Here is a 16,410-nt window from a genome sequence, read left to right on the forward strand (position 1 = left end):
AAAACTGGAGAGTGAGGTACATACATTCCCGTGTGTGTTGCCTGTGTGTGCATGTCTGCGCGCGTGTGTGTCCGTGTGTGTGTGTGTGTGTCTATGCCTACCTCCAGGGCCTCGACCAGCTGCTCTCCTCTAGAGATGTTGGGGATGTGGATGGTGGTACTGAAGGCGTCCAGCATCTCCATCTCCTGCAGCACGTCCTTCCTGCTGGTGGTGCCGATGATCAGCAGCTTACGGCCCTGTGTTTGGGGGGGGAGGGGGGGGGGGCATGACGCAGAGACACACGATGGAGATGGATATTTAGCTCAGGGACAGATAGGACATCCTGTAAAAAAAAAAAAAAGGTTTAAATGACGTGCGGAAGCGGAAACCCTCATCCAACAGCATGCTTTGCTGCATCAAAATACAGAAAAAGGGTCTGGGGACATGTGTATGGGTAAGGTGGGGTCAACTACTCCCGTATATGAGCCTTGTGCCTATTTATAAAGCTTCTGGCCAGTCTCTGTCAGAGGTGGACCACATCTACCTAGCTGCTCTAGTCTAGTTGACTCTGAAATCAGGGAAGTGGCCTGTTTCTTTCCCCAGAGGCCCTGGTCGCTCAGTCGGGGCCAGAGGAGAGGGGGATTATGGGCCGGCTGCCCCCCCATAGTGCGGAGGGGGTGTTTCCCTGCATGCAGATGAGGTGCCACACAGGCGGCGGTTGCTGCCAGGTCCCCCCGGCTCTCTCACAGAGCCCATTCTCTTCCGTTGTCTCTCCCCCCCCCCCCACCTCGAGAGGCAGGCCTCCCCTAGCCCGGGCTCCCCGCTGGGCCTGGAGCTTTACAACCCTGGAGAAACAGCCCCGGCTCCCATTCACACCAAGCATAACAGCCTGCCCGGACCAATACATTATCACAAACGCATCTATACTGCCATATACTCCCTTACATACACACACATCCAGGAGAAACAGCCCGGCTCCCATTCACACCCAGCACAAAACAACAGTCTGGCCAAAACACTCTCATACACATTAAACACATTCACAGCTGAACGTTGCCTAGACTAGGGCCCTACCGCCTAAAACGCCGTAGAGGCCTGGCGGCTATATTTAGGAGACAAAGCTCACATGAACACGCGCACAGTCGTAAAGCTATATATACTATCACACAACTAGGAAACCCTTTTTGATTCACTCCGCATGGAAAACGACTGGGGCCATAGGCATGATCTGCTGCCATCTTTCTGCCACTGCTAAAATAACAACCGGAGCACGGGCGCAGAAAATGTCAAACGCTAAAAGAGCAAACACACGCGCGCACACGTTCAAGAAGAGCCGCAGAACACTCACCTTGGGAGGGGGTTTCTTGAGGAGGACCAGCAGAGCTTGAAGGACCAGGTTTGAGAAACGAGGGCCAATCGGGACATAGTCTGAGAACAAGGACACGCGTAAACTCTCCCGTATTCATTTTAGGCTGCGTATGTATGTAATAATGTATAATACATCATTATCAGTGTGCTGAAATATATTTTCTTCAGCATTTAATGCCAAATGTGGTCAAATAACTAACTTGATTTTATAGCTCTTTATTTGACCATCTTCATTGTGACCATCAAACTGTGCAATAACCCCTTGTATTGAAGCTCCAGCTATTTCATTTGCAATTGTATTACATTTTCAATGAGCAGCACCAACCTTATACACTTTCAAGCTACACACAGCTCTCGACACCTGCCACAGTATTGTAGATACATAAACGTACATATGGCACTTTTTTAGCTGGTCATGGCAGGGTTACCAGAAGGGGAATGGTGTTTTTAGCTGGTTAATGGCAGGGTTATCAGAAGGAGAATGGTGTTTTTAGCTGGTCATGGCAGGGTTATCAGAAGGGGAATGGTGTTTTTAGCTGGTCATGGCAGGGTTATCAGAAGGGGAATGGTGTTTTTAGCTGGTCATGGCAGGGTTATCAGAAGGAGAATGGTGTTTTTAGCTGGTCATGGCAGGGTTATCAGAAGGGGAATGGTGTTTTTAGCTGGTCATGGCAGGGTTATCAGAAGGAGAATGGTGTTTTTAGCTGGTCATGGCAGGGTTATCAGAAGGGGAATGGTGTTTTTAGCTGGTCATGGCAGGGTTATCAGAAGGAGAATGGTGTTTTTAGCTGGTCATGGCAGGGTTATCAGAAGGGGAATGGTGTTTTTAGCTGGTCATGGCAGGGTTATCAGAAGGGGAATGGTGTTTTTAGCTGGTCATGGCAGGGTTATCAGGAGGAGAATGGGTTTTTTAGCTGGTCATGGCAGGGTTATCAGAAGGGGAATGGTGTTTTTAGCTGGTCATGGCAGGGTTATCAGAAGGGGAATGGTGTTTTTAGCTGGTCATGGCAGGGTTATCAGAAGGAGAATGGTGTTTTTAGCTGGTCATGGCAGGGTTATCAGAAGGGGAATGGTGTTTTTAGCTGGTCATGGCAGGGTTATCAGAAGGAGAATGGTGTTTTTAGCTGGTCATGGCAGGGTTATCAGAAGGGGAATGGTGTTTTTAGCTGGTCATGGCAGGGTTATCAGAAGGGGAATGGTGTTTTTAGCTGGTCATGGCAGGGTTATCAGAAGGAGAATGGTGTTTTTAGCTGGTCATGGCAGGGTTATCAGAAGGGGAATGGTGTTTTTAGCTGGTCATGGCAGGGTTATCAGAAGGAGAATGGTGTTTTTGCTTTATGAGTATTTTGTTCTCTGTTATAACCCTGAACTTAAAAGGATACTTAAAAAAGAAGAATGGTGTTACCACAATGCAAGCAGAACCTTACCCAGCAAGCGCTCAATGTCATCTACCACTACACAGCTCAGCTGGGACTTATAGGCATCTTCAAATATCTGGAACACAAAGAGGGTTAAGGGTGGTGAAGACACAGGTACTGGCACGGTGTGTGTGTGCGCACGTGTGTGTATCCCTTTCCTCACCTTCTTGATGGCCTGGCACTTAGCGATCTCGGAGTGGCCAATCATCTTGTCTGGAGAGCAGATCTTTATAAAGGGGAACTGGGATTCCTCTGAGATCTTAGCTGCCAGAGCCGTCTTCCCACTGTTGGGGGGACCTAGGTGAGAGAGCATAGCATACTATCTATCGATGTATAAAAAACCCATAGCCGACGTGAGAAAGACCTTTAAACGGGTAAACATTCACAAGGCCAGACAGATTAATAGGTGTACTCCGAGCATGTGCTGACCAACCGGCAAGTGTCTTCACTGACAAAAAGTTCTACAGCTGCACCATCGAGAGCATCCTGACTGGTTGCATCACTGCCTGGTATGGCAACTGCTCGGCCTCCGACCGCAAGGCACTACAGAGGGTAGTGCGTACGGCTCAGTACATCACTGGGGCCAAGCTTCCTGCCATCCAGGAACTCTATACCAGGCGGTGTAAGAGGAAGGCCCTAAAAATTGTCCAAGACTCCAGCCACCCTAGTCATAGATTGTTCTCTCTGCTACCGCACGGCAAGCGGTACCGGAGGGCCAAGTCTAGGTCCAAAAGGCTTCTGAACAGCTAATCAAATGGCTACCCAGACTATTTGCATTGCCCCACCCTCTTTTACACTTCTGCTACTCTGTTTATTATCTATGCATAGTCACTTTAAATATATCTACATGTACATATTACCTCAACTAACCGGTGCCCCCTGTATATAGCCTCGCTATTGTTATTTTACTGCTGCTCTTTAATTATTTGTTACTTTTATTTTTTACTTATCACTTATTTTTCTTAAAACTGCATTGTTGGTTAAGGGCTTGTAAGTAAGCATTTCACTGTATGGTTGTATTCGGCACGTGACAAATAAAATGTGATGGTATTTTATTTTATTTGTACCGAAGGAAATCGGAATAATATAGTTCATAGATATACGAGAGTTATTTCAAGTTAATGTCCCTTTTAGGAGTAAAGGAAAGAAAAATATATAGACTAAAATAGTATCAGTTGTTTGTGTCCTTGCTCATCTTTTTGTGTACCTTGCACTAACATCAGCATCTTCTTACTAGCACAGACTTTGCTGCTATCTGCTTTGTTGAGGTACGTTTCACTTAATTGCGTGGGAAACGCGCTCCACAAATGAAATCACATTACTAGTATGAGACGTGGTGGACGCAACTAGCCACCTTAAAACGAACGCACTGCAAGTCGCTCAGGATAAGAGCACCTGCTAACTGACAAAAAAAATACAAATTTTAGTGTATATTTGAGTGTGTGTGTGCCTTACCTTCCAGTAACACAGACACCAGTGGGGTGCGGTCGCTGTTCTTGGTCTGCTGCACCAGCAGCTCCCCGTCATCCAGCACGGCTGTCACCGGGTCGCCCCACTTAATGATGCCGTTCATGATGTAGCTGGCATAGTCCTCGGAGTTGGTACCAAACGCCTGGCCAGGGGGGCGAGAGAGCGAGAGGGACACAGGTGGAGGGAAAGAGAGAGCGTCAGACCTATTAAATCAGTGCCTTAAAAAGGGTCCCTTATTAAAATTGCTTCTTAGGAACATCTCAAAATGCTATCCAAGATCTACTGGCCAATTTCCTGCATATAGTAGACAATGGACATGGCCATCTACTCGATGTGATGGTAGAATTGTTGAAAGTCTACCCAGACGTTGGAAGAGGACTCTTGGACGTAGGCAAATGGTAAAGAGAGAGAAGGATGGAGAATGATCAAGAGATGAGCGGGAGGAAGGGGGATCTACTCACAGGTTTGATGTCGTTGTCCAGCGAGGCCAGGAAGTCGTCTCTGTGGACCTGCAGATGCTCAGCCTTCTCTAGGTCCACCTCCACCGTGGCACTGGCCTGCAAGGGGACAGAGGACAAGGGGGGACATGTCATTAGGACGATCCAATACAGACGGTTCAATAGATGTTCAACTAACTATCAACAAACTGCTCGACTAACTTCAGCCCTGATCCGAGTTGATTTATGGCACTGTGATGTCGAGGAGCGGCGACAAAACGACCCCAAATAAGTTACCGCTGTTCCAGCAAACCACTCATAGTATAGTTCCGACCTTTATTTTGTCCTGTAATGACGCTGACGTGATGGTTTGGACTTCCAGGTGTCACTGATCTAGCTTGGTCAAGTGGACGTTTACAACAGTCCACCTCCCTGGTCGACTCGCTCAACTGAAACACTGTTGTTTAGCCCACTGCGAAGTGGGTACTGTTAGTGTGGAATCGTGTGTCTGTGGAAGCGAGGCTTAGAGAGTGCAGGAGTGTGTCTGCCCTAAGTGCTTTATCGGGTGAGGAGTCTCTCCGTCGCTCTCACACACGCGGCCAGGTAAAGCAAGGTGCACGTCTGTTAAGCGGTCTGCGGCTCTCCACACTCTTGGCATCTATTGGAGGGCGACGACGCGGACAGAGGGCTTACACGGGAGGAATGGCTGGAGCAGTCGCTCCCGCTCTCTGTCCTAGTCACTCGTTCACTTCCTCGTCCCAGACGAGAGTTGTCAGACATTTCCGCTCTGAGGGAAGCGCATTGTCTTATGACTAATTGCACAACGCCTACGGTACTTACAGCCCCTTGACAAACAACGATGGTCGGTTGTAGAGTTAATGTTAATTAGCCTACGTAGGCTAATAAAAATGTCCGCCTGTGTGTGATAGTGACCTTGATGTGTCGGTTCATGGCGGTGGACTGGGCAGCTCTGACCAGCCCCTCCAGCTCGGCTCCGCTGTAGTTCTTGGTCTCGGCGGCCAGCTCGCCGACGTCCACGTCGCTGCCCAGCAGGTTGAACTGACGCATCTTAGCCGTGTGGATGTTGAGGATCTGGACACGCCCCTTCTCATCAGGCAAACCTGGGGGGAGGAATAGAGAAGGGAAACATCTTCTGAACCGGACTGTTAATCTGCCGTCTTCGCCGTGTCACTGCATACTGCACAGGGGACAGAACTGGGAAAGTAGAAATGCCTGGGTGGTGTTTATCATGTAAAAAAAGGCACAACATCTATGAATAACAATGTCCATCGCAGAAGAAAATAAGCCTCCTGAAAACAACCTAAAACCTGAATATATTAACCTAAAAGAAATGACGCAAGGTCCTCGGTTAGAGTGGATGCTTTGTGGTGTTGATTTCTTACCGATCTCCATTTTGACCTCCAACCTGCCTGGTCTCAACAAGGCCTCGTCTATCAGGTCAGGCCTGTTGGTCATTCCTGAGTGAGGCACAGATGGAGAGATAGAAGAGAGGGAGGACGAGAAAGGCAGAGCCCAAATGATCTTCTCAGACCACAACTCGACCTGTCAGTCAATCAGAAGTGTGTGTGTGTGTGTGTCAATGTTCCCTCAAATTTTGGGTCTTGTGAGAGGAAACTTGAACGTTGTGAGAATTTTTTGCACCTTCTGGCACACGTTTACAGTGAACACTGAGGCTGTACCCTGACAGTTTCAGACGGCAGCATTTCAGCATAATGTAAACCTTCCAACAAAACCAAACTGAGCAAATCCCAGAATATTTTCACATGGAAGTAGCTTTTCATTTCTATGACGTAGCCTACATGTGGTGTTCAATGCAGGCCTACACTGCAGGAGAGACTTTTAAAAACATTTTTTTGTTTTTACATTAAGGGCTTGACATTAACTCAGGATTTTACTTGGTCTGTAACACCATGGGCCAAATAGGTGACTGTACAATTGTATTGTGTAGTATGACACAAGAAACCACTTTACAGAATACAACAAATTATCATTACCATACAGAGAATTAGACAATGTAGGCTACCCCTCTGCCTATTGGTATATTTGCATATTCAAGCCTGTCTCAAAATACAACAATGCACCTTTAACACACAAGCTTTTTACCTGACTGGCTTTTCAAAAACAGCTTGAAATGTAACCTACAAGTTTTGTGCTCTTAAAGGAAACGGAAACTCCCCATTGCTGACCTACACGCATCTATAATGTGGCTAATAACGCGCCAACTAGCTAAGAATATCAATCGCAATGTGCGACTGAGCTCTGATCTGAAAAGCACATTCACTCGCGGGTGATTGAAAGACCGCTAGTGGGCTACCCCCCAGCAAAAACAATTCTACTCCGTTGGCAGTCCTGCAGAAGGTGTGTGTGTGTGTGGGTACCTATGACCAAGATATTGTTGAGTTGCTCCACTCCATCTATCTTGGACAGCAGTTGGTTGACCACTGTGTCGTGGACGCCCGTGCTGCCCGCCATGCTGCCCCGCTGCTTACAGATGGCGTCAATCTCGTCAAAGATGATGATGTGCAGCCCACTGTTGGCGCCCAGCTATTGGAGGAGAGATATGGGTGAATGATGGAGGAGGGAGGAGGATACCAATGGCCTCAGAAAGTCAATGCAGCGCTACATAGGGCCAGTATCTACACTGAACCAAAAAATAAAACGTAAAGTGTAAAGTGTTGGTCCCATGTTTCATGAGCTGAAATAAAAGAACCCAGACATTTTCCCAGACATTGTTGTGCACACATTTGTTTACATTCCTGTTAGTGGGCATTTCTCCTTTGCCAAGATAATCCAACCACCTAAAAAGGTTTGGCATGTCAAGAAGCCGATTAAATACCATGATCATTACACAGCTGCAACTTGTGCTGGGGACAATAAAAGGCCACTCTAAAATGGGCAGTTTTGTCACAATGTCACAGATGTCTCAAGTTGAAGGAGCATGCATTTGGCATGCTGACTGCAGGAATGTCCAACAGAGCTGTTGCCATAAAATTGAATATTAATTTCTCTACCATAAGCCTTTTCAATGTCGTTTTAAAGAATTTGGCAGTACACCCAACCGGCGTCACAACCGCAGACTACGTGTAACCACGCCAGCCCAGGACCTCAACATCCGGCTTCTTCACCTGCGGGATCATCTGAGACCATCCACCCGGACAGTTAAACGGTTGGCTTGCACAACCCGAAGAATTTCTGAACAAACTGTCAGAAGCCGTCTCAGGGAAGTTCATCTGCGTGTTTGGTCGTCCTCACCAGGGTCTTGACCTGACTGCAGTTAGGCGTTGTAACCGACTTCAGTGGGCAAAAATGGATAGCTATTGGCACGCTGGGTAAGTGTGCTCTTCACGGATGAATCCCGGTTTCAACTGTACTGTGCAGATGGCGTCGTGTGGGTGAGCGGGGTTCTGATGTCAACGTTAAGAACAGTGGCCCGCGGTGATAGTGGGGTTATGGTATGCGCAGGCATAAGCTACGGTCAACGAACACAATTGCATTTTATTCAACGGTAATTTCAATGCACAGAGATAACGTGACGAGATCCCGAGACCCATTGTCGTGCCGTCCACCTCCATCCCCATGTTTCAACATAATGCACCATGTCGCAAGGATCTATACACAATTCCTGGAAGCTGAAAATGTCCCAGTTCTTCCATGGCCTGCATACTCACCAGACATCTCACCAGACATACGACAACGTGTTCCAACCAATATCCAGAATCGCACATCCTTTGAAGAGGAGTGGGACAACATTCCACAGTCTACAATCAACAGCCTGATCAACTCTATGTGAAGGAGATGTCGCACTGCATGAGTCAAAATGGTGGTCACCCCAGATACTGATCCACGCCCCTACTTTTTTCTGCATATCTGTATTCTCAGTCATGTGGAATCCATATATTAGGGCCTAAGGAATTGATTTAAACTGACTAACGTCCTTATATGAACTGTAAAATCTTTGAAATTGTTGAATTTATATTTTTGTTCAGTGTAGAATGTCAACCCCTCACACTCATGGCTGTTCTGGGCTAAAATCTCCTTGGTGTGACCCGAGTGAAAAGTAAAACCCTTTCAAAGTCTCTTCATCCTCCCTCTGCTCTGGCATGGAGGGACAGAGTCTGCCCAAACAGAGAAAGAGTGAGAGAGACCAAAAACTAGAGATAGCGAGAGCAGAGTGGGGGTTATCCATCCATCTCTGGCCCGGTCAGTCTCCAGACGTAGCATTTAAAGCAGGTGAGGAGCTGGGCTTATTATGGGCTAGGTGAGAGGGGGGCAGGGTTCAAGATAACCCAGCACCTCATTAGGTGGTGAAGAGTGAGGCCGTCACTGTCACACCGTCATCACTACGGGTGCTCAATACACAACTGCCCCCCCCCCCGGTATGGAGAAACCCAATGACTTTACCACCGTTATCATTTCTAATATGCCTCCTTAAAAAGGGCAAATCAATCTTCTCCAGAAGAAATTTGCTTCTCTGTGTGGATTTGTGTGATGCTTATCTTTGGTTCGTGGCGTAGGGGTAAGGATTGGCCTCGGGGTAAGGAATCCTTTTAGTCTGACATCTATTTCATTGACTTGTTATCAGGCATGTTGTGCTTGATAACCACAGGAGTAATTGCAATGAAGGTACTGGGTGTATTTACTGGTGTGTGTGTGTGATTGCATGGCTCTTACAGAGTTTTCAAGTATGTTACAGAGCATTCACGTGTTTCCCTCTCACCCTCTTTTGCTCGTCCTCTGCGTCGGCGAACAGCTTCCTGATGTTGGCCTCGGACTCTCCCACGTACTTGTTGAGGATCTCGGGGCCGTTGACCACCTTGGGCTCGCGGGCGTTCAGCATCTTCCCAATCTGCCTGGCCATCAGAGTCTTACCGCAGCCAGGAGGCCCGAACAACAGGATGCCCTTCACATGCTTACAACCTGCAGGGGAGGGATGCAGTCAAAAATGTTAGAAAATCGAATGGTTTAGGTGCGTCACGATCGTATCAGTTGGCGAGAAAAGCCCTTAGGCCACTGTAGCGCTCTACGCTAAGTACACTTCCATGTGCTCTACAATGCACTGTATGAGGTGACTTTTCCCTTTACGCCGTTGTCTGACCTCATCTCTGATTCATACATAGATACCCGAGTATGAAAAATCCCCAAGGTCCTCAAACTTCACATGTTCAATTTGGGAAAATGAGGCAGAAAAACAAGATAGGAAAAAAAAAACTAGATCTACTGCAATTACTGCTATGATTCAATACAAGTTGACTCTGATGTGTTTCTCATAAAGATCACGTCTTGTTATTGGACCCAACCAATTTGGAGCAGTTTTGGGGCTCGGTTGAAAACCAGACTGTGTTGGTCCTGTCGTAGCTTATTGCAACTGTTCAGTGAAATTTGCTCCACACTCCTTGAGAGGCCAGAGATGAACATCAGCCCTCCCATTTAGACCTGCTGAAGGGAAGACAGTTAGGGGAAGTAAGGAGGGGCTCCAGGTAAAGCATTGCAGTATTTGTGTGTGTGACCCCTTGCTGTCTGCCCGACATGGAGGGAGTGAGAGGCCACACACACACTTCCCCCCTACGATCAACTCTATCAGCACCTGCCCTCCCTGACACTCCCCAATTACACCCTCACCTTTAGACTCTCGTCTATCAGGGCTCGCCATCTCATTAGACCATCCAACTCCTGCACACCGTAGCACCCAGCAGTCCAACTTAAAGAGATACTTCAAGGTTTTGGCCATGGAGCCCTTTATCTACTTCCCAGGAGTCAGATGAACTTGTGGACACCACTTTTATGAAATAACACATATGGAATCATGTAGTAAGCAAAAAATATGTTAAATTCAGATTCTTCAAAGTAGCCACCATTTGCCTTGATGACAGCTTTGCACACTCTTGGCATTCTCTCAACCAGCTTCACCTGGAATGCTTTTCCAACAGTTTTGAAGGAGTTCCTACATATGCTGAGCACTTGTTGGCTGCTTTTCCTTCACTCTGCAGTCCAACTCATCCCAATTGTGGAGGCCAGGTCATCTGACGCAGCCCTTCATCACTCTCTTTCTTGGTCAAATAGCCCTTACACAGCCTGGAGGTGTGTTTGGGGTCATTGTGCGGTTGAAAAACAAATGATCGTCCCAGATGGGATGGCATATCGGTGCAGAAAGCTGTAGCCATGCTGGTTAAGTGTGCCTTGAATTCACAGAGATAGAATTGTGCGGAGGCATATATCTGGGGAAGGGTATAAAACTATTTCTAGAGTGTTGAAAGTTTCCAAGAGCACAGTGGTCGCCATCATTGGAAAATGGAACACATTTTTCCTACCCAGACTCTGCCTAGAGATGGCCGTCCGACCGATCTAAGCAACCGGGCAAGAAGGACATTGGTCAGGGAGGTGACCAATGACCACTCTGTAGTTCTGTCAGAGTTCCTTGGCTGAGTTGGGAGATACTGGCAGGACAACGGTCTCTACAGCACGTCACCAATCTGGGCTTTATGGGAGAGTGGCCAGACAGAAGCCACTCCTGAGATAAAAAGGCACGACAGCACGACTGGAGTTTGAAAAAAAGGCACGTGAAAGACTCCGAGCATAAGGCAAAAGATTCTGTGTAAGTCTTTGGCCTTAATGCAAAGTACCATGTTTGGAGAAAACACCATCCCTACCGTGAAGCGCAGTAGTGGCAGCATCATGCTATGGGGATGCTTTTCAGCAGCAGGGGCAGGGAGACTGGTAAGGATAGAGGGAACAATGAATGGAGCCAAAGACAGGCAAATCCTTTGAGAGAACCTGCTTCAGCGTGAAAACGACCTAAGACTGGGGTGAAGGTTTACGTTCCAACAGGACAATGACGCCATGCAAACAGCCAAAGCAATGCTGGAAAGGCATTGGAACAAGAATGTGAAAGTCCTTGAGTGGCCCAGCCAAAGCTCAGACATGAATCCTATTGAAAATCTGTGGAAAGACTTGAAGATTGCTGTTCATCGCTACTCCCCATATAACTTAACACAGCTTGAAAAAAAAACAGATGTGCAAAGCTGATAGAGACATACCCAAGACAACGCAAAGCTGTAAATCGCCGCTTCTACAAATTATTGACTCAACTGAGATATTTCTGAATTTCATTTTTAATACATTTGCAAACATGTGTCCACTTTGTCATTATGGGGTATTGTGTGTGGATAGGTGAGAAAAATCTATCAAATCTATTTTGAATTCAGGCTGTAACAACAAAATGTGGAATAAGTCAAAGGGTATGACTTCATTCTTTAGGCGCTGCACCACTAACTTTCGACATACTGGGGACAAAGACATAAAAATGGTATCCACGAGTTCATCGGACTCTGGGGAAGTAGATAAAGGACCTCGCTGCCAAAATCCCGACGTATCGGCTCCTCTCAAACTCACACTGGACGCCATGAGGATAGGACTGGGGCTCTGTGAGTGTGTGTGTGTGTAATTGAGAGAGAGAGAGTTTGTGTGTGTTTGCGTATATGCAGAAGAGCACCAAACTTGCTTTCACTATGAGCCATCCTTTAGCGATGGGAATCAGCATTGTAATCCGAGACATGTCAAACAACTATTTACCAGTGTACGCATGGAGGGGGGGGGGCTGTGTCATAACTCACTCACTGACGACTGAGAGCAGCATCCTGAGGAGGACACTGCATTGTCTGTCCAATGACGGAAGCCCTCTTGGGCCTAACCGAGGGAGTCAGACAACGATTTATTTTTCAATAACTAGTTTCAGTCTAGGGTGCAGTTTCACGGTCAAACAAAGAGAAAAGATTGACACTACTACATTGTCAGTCCAATAATAGTATTCCCGTCGGGTCCATTTGTTAGAGGCTTTTCCCCGAAAATAGTCTGGCGTGTTTGTCACAATGTGCAGTACTGGTCTGAGAATCAATGCCATTTGAACACAGAGCCTTATTCATGTCATGGTGTTCCTTCCAGAGACTGATTGAGTGATTTGTTTTGGCAGGCTGCCCCCCCCCCCTCACAGTGGCTAATGGTTCGGTCTGTCTAACGCTAGGCTGGAACACAGGCTTCCCTGGGACCTCTAAAAGTGGTTACCGGGGGGATATGGTAAGAGACAAATACACACAGTGTGAGCTATAAAAAGAATGAGAGAAGGAAAGTACTAGAAAGAGAGCGGAAAAAAAACGAGTGTGTAAGACAACAGGCATGTGAAAGTACGAGTGAATAAGATGGATTGAGTGAAAGTCGAGAAAGAGAAACGTCTGTTGAGAAAGAAATATGGATGAAGAGAAAGAGACAGCAAGAGGGGAAGAGTGCGAAAGAAATAAAGAGTGCGTGTGCAAGAGCGAGAGAAAGAGAGAGAGAGTGCGAAAGAGAGAACGCAAAAGAGAGGCAGAGACCGAGAGAGAGACAGAGAAGAAGCTCACCCATCTGCTCCACAATGTCTGGAGGGAAGACTCGAGAGGCGAAGGCCCTACGGAAGATGTCGGAGAACTCTTTGTCGAGGCCACCGATGCCCATGCGCTCAAAGTTCCAGTCTGGGTTGATGATAGACTGGCGAGACTCTCTGGTCTTAGACTTCCCTGTAGGGGACACAAACACAGATACAAACATAAAGTGCATTCGGGAAGTACTCAGCCCCTAGACTTTTCCCACATTTTGTTACAGCCTTATTCTAAAATTGATTTAAAATGTTTTTTCAACTCATTAATCCACACACACACACACACACACACACACACACACACACACACACACACACTACCCCAAAAAGACAAAGCAAAAACTATTTATTTTGATGAATGTTAACTCATTTCAAAAACTTAAATATCACATTTACATAAGTATTCAGACCTAAGTAATAAGTACTCAGTACTTTCTCGAAACACCTTCGGCAGCGATTACAGCCTTGAGTCTTCTTGGGTATTACACACCTGTATTTGGGGAGTTTCTCCCTTTATTCTCAGCAGATCCTCTCAAGCTCTGTCAGGTTGGATGGGGAGCGTTGCTGCACAGCTATTTTTCAGGTCTCCCTTAGATGTTAGATCGGGTTCAAGTCCGGGCTCTGGCTGGGCCACTCAAGTACATTCAGAGACTCGTCCTGAAGCCACTGCTGTGTTGTCTTGGCTGTGTGCCTAGGGTCATTGTCCTGTTGAAAGGTGAACCTTAGCCCCAGTCTGAGGTACTGAGCACTCTGGAGCAGGATCTTTGTACTTTGCTCCATTCATCTTTGCCTCGATCCTGACTAGTCTCCCAGTCCCTGCCGCTGAGAAACATCCCCACAGCATAATGCTAACACCACCATGCTTCACCATAGGGATGGTGCCAGGTTTCCTCCAGACGTCCAGATTAGGGGAGGGTTTGACTTGCAGACTTGCCTAGTTAAATAAAGGTGAAATAAATTAAAAAATATTTCAATCTTGTTTTCATCAGACCAGAGAATCTTGTTTCTCATGGTCGGAGAGTCCTTTAGGTGCCTTTTGGCAAACCAAGCAGGCTGTCATGTGCCTTTTACTGAGGAGTGGCTTCTGTCTGGCTACCCTACCAAAGGCCTTGTTGGTGGAGTGCTGCAGAGATGGTTGTTCTTCTGGAAGGTTCTCCCATCTCCACAGAGGAACTCTGGAGCTCTGTCAGAGTGACCATCGGGTTCTTGGTCACCTCCCTGACCAAGGGTCTTCTCCCCCGATTGCTCAGTTTGGCCAGGTAGCCAGCTCCAGGAAGTCTTGGTGGTTCCAAACTTTTTCCATTTAAGAATGATGGAGGCCACTGTGTTCTTGGGGACCTTCAATGCTAAAGACATTTTTTGGTACCCTTCCCCAGATCTGTGCCTCAACACAATCCTGTCTCTGAGCTGTACGGACAAGTCCTTCGACCACATGGCTTGGTTTTTGCGCTGACATCCACTGTCAACTGTGGAACTTTAAATAGACAGGTGTGTGTGCCTTTTCAAATCATGTCTAAATCAATTGAATTTACCACAGATGGACTCCAATCAAGTTGTTCAAACATCTCAAGGATGATTAATGGAAACAGGATGCACCTGACGTCAATTTCAAGTCTCACAGCAAAGTGTCTGAATACTTATGTAAATATAAGGTATGTTTTTCTTTTTAATACATTTGCAGAAATTTCTAAAAACCTGTTTTCGCTTTGTCGTTATGGGGTATTCTGTGCAGATTGAGGACCATTTTTTTGTTAAATCGATTTTAGAATAAGGCTGTAACGCAACAAAATCTGGAAAAGGGGAAGGGGTCTGACTACTATCCGAATACACACTACATGTGCAGACCAGCTGGCTGGAGTGTTTACGGACATATTCAATCTCTCCCTATGACAGTCTGCTGTCCCCACATGCATCAAGATGGCCACCATTGTTCCTCTACCCGCATTTCTAAAAACCTGTTTTCACTTTGTCATTATGAGGTATTGTGTGTAGATTGATGAGGATTTTTTATTTATTTAATCCCTTTTATAATAAGGCTATAAAGTAACAAAATGTGAAAGGAGGTTGAATTCTTTCCGAAGGCACTGTACATAGAGGGAAAAATGTTATATATTATTATAATAATAATAAAATGGTATTTAGCAGATGCTTTTATCCAAGGCGAATAACAGTTGAAAGGCTGGTCATGGCTCAGACGGATTACCAGGACATGTACTCAAAAGCATGCACGGACCAACTGGCAAGTGTCTTCACTGACATTTTCCTCTCCCTGACCGAGTCTGTAATATCTACGTTTCAAACAGACCACCATAGACCCTGTGGCCCAGAAAGCGAAGGTAACCTGCCTAAATGATTACCGCCCGTAGCACTCACTTCAGTAGCCATGAAGTGCTTTGAAAGGCTGGTTATGGCTCACAACACCATCATGATGGAAACCCTAGACCCACTCCAATTCGCATACCGCCATAACAGATTCACAGATGATGCAATCTCATTCTTACTCCACAGTGCCCTTTCACACCTGGAAAAAAGGAACACCTATGTGAGAATGCTGTTAATTGACAACAGCTCAGCGATCAACACCATAGTGCCCTCATAGCTCATCACTAAGCTAAGGACCCTGGGACTAAACACCTCCCTCTGCAACTGGATCCTGGACTTCCTGACGGGCTGCCCCCAGGTGGTAAGGGTAGGCAACAACATCTGCCACACTGATCCTCAACACTGGGGCCCCTCAGGGGTGCGTGCTCAGTCCCCTCCTGTGCTTCCTGTTCAACGACTGCGTGGCCAAGCACGACTCCAACACCATCATTAAGTTTGCTGACGACACAGTGGTAGGCCTGATCACCGACAGCGATGAGAAAGCCTATAAGAAGGAGGTCAGAGACCTGGCAGTGTGGTGCCAGGACAACAACCTCTCCCTCAATGTGAGCAAGATAAAGGAGCTGATCGTGGACTATAAGAAAAGGAGGGCCGAACAGGCCCCCATTAACATCAACGGGGCTGGAGCGGAGCAGGTCGAGAGTTAAGTTCCTTGGTGTCCACATCAACGAACTAGCATGGTCTAAACACACCAATACAGTTGGGAAGAGGGCACGACAACACCTTTTCCCCCCTCAGGAGACTGAAAAGATTTGCCATGGGTCCTCAGATCCTCAAAAAGTTCTGCAACATCGAGAGCATCCTGAGCGGTTGCATCACCACCTGGTATGGCAACTGCTCGGCATCTGACTGTAAGGCGCTACAGAGGGTAGTGGGTACGGCCCAGTACATCACTGGAGCCAAACTTCCTTCCATCCAGGATCTATAT

The 16,410-nt window shown here is 46.9% G+C and overlaps 1 protein-coding gene across 2 annotated transcripts in view; it reads right to left on the minus strand.

The window, feature by feature from the left end:
* Positions 1 to 16,410, minus strand: part of LOC129829225 (vesicle-fusing ATPase) — a 42,721-nt gene that overhangs the window by 3,902 nt on the left and 22,409 nt on the right. For both annotated transcript variants that reach the window (XM_055890889.1, XM_055890890.1), the window contains exons 8-18: positions 13,084 to 13,239; positions 9,411 to 9,610; positions 7,072 to 7,237; positions 6,076 to 6,150; positions 5,606 to 5,793; positions 4,697 to 4,792; positions 4,221 to 4,377; positions 2,929 to 3,062; positions 2,775 to 2,841; positions 1,328 to 1,407; positions 102 to 236 (exon numbers count right to left, since the gene is read on the minus strand). In XM_055890889.1, coding sequence (XP_055746864.1) covers positions 102 to 236; positions 1,328 to 1,407; positions 2,775 to 2,841; positions 2,929 to 3,062; positions 4,221 to 4,377; positions 4,697 to 4,792; positions 5,606 to 5,793; positions 6,076 to 6,150; positions 7,072 to 7,237; positions 9,411 to 9,610; positions 13,084 to 13,239 — 1,454 coding nt within the window. The remainder of the gene's footprint in view (positions 1 to 101; positions 237 to 1,327; positions 1,408 to 2,774; positions 2,842 to 2,928; positions 3,063 to 4,220; positions 4,378 to 4,696; positions 4,793 to 5,605; positions 5,794 to 6,075; positions 6,151 to 7,071; positions 7,238 to 9,410; positions 9,611 to 13,083; positions 13,240 to 16,410) is intronic.

The sequence above is a fragment of the Salvelinus fontinalis genome, chromosome 30 (genome assembly GCF_029448725.1).
Source record: "Salvelinus fontinalis isolate EN_2023a chromosome 30, ASM2944872v1, whole genome shotgun sequence".
In the NCBI taxonomy this organism is placed as follows: Eukaryota; Metazoa; Chordata; class Actinopteri; order Salmoniformes; family Salmonidae; genus Salvelinus; species Salvelinus fontinalis.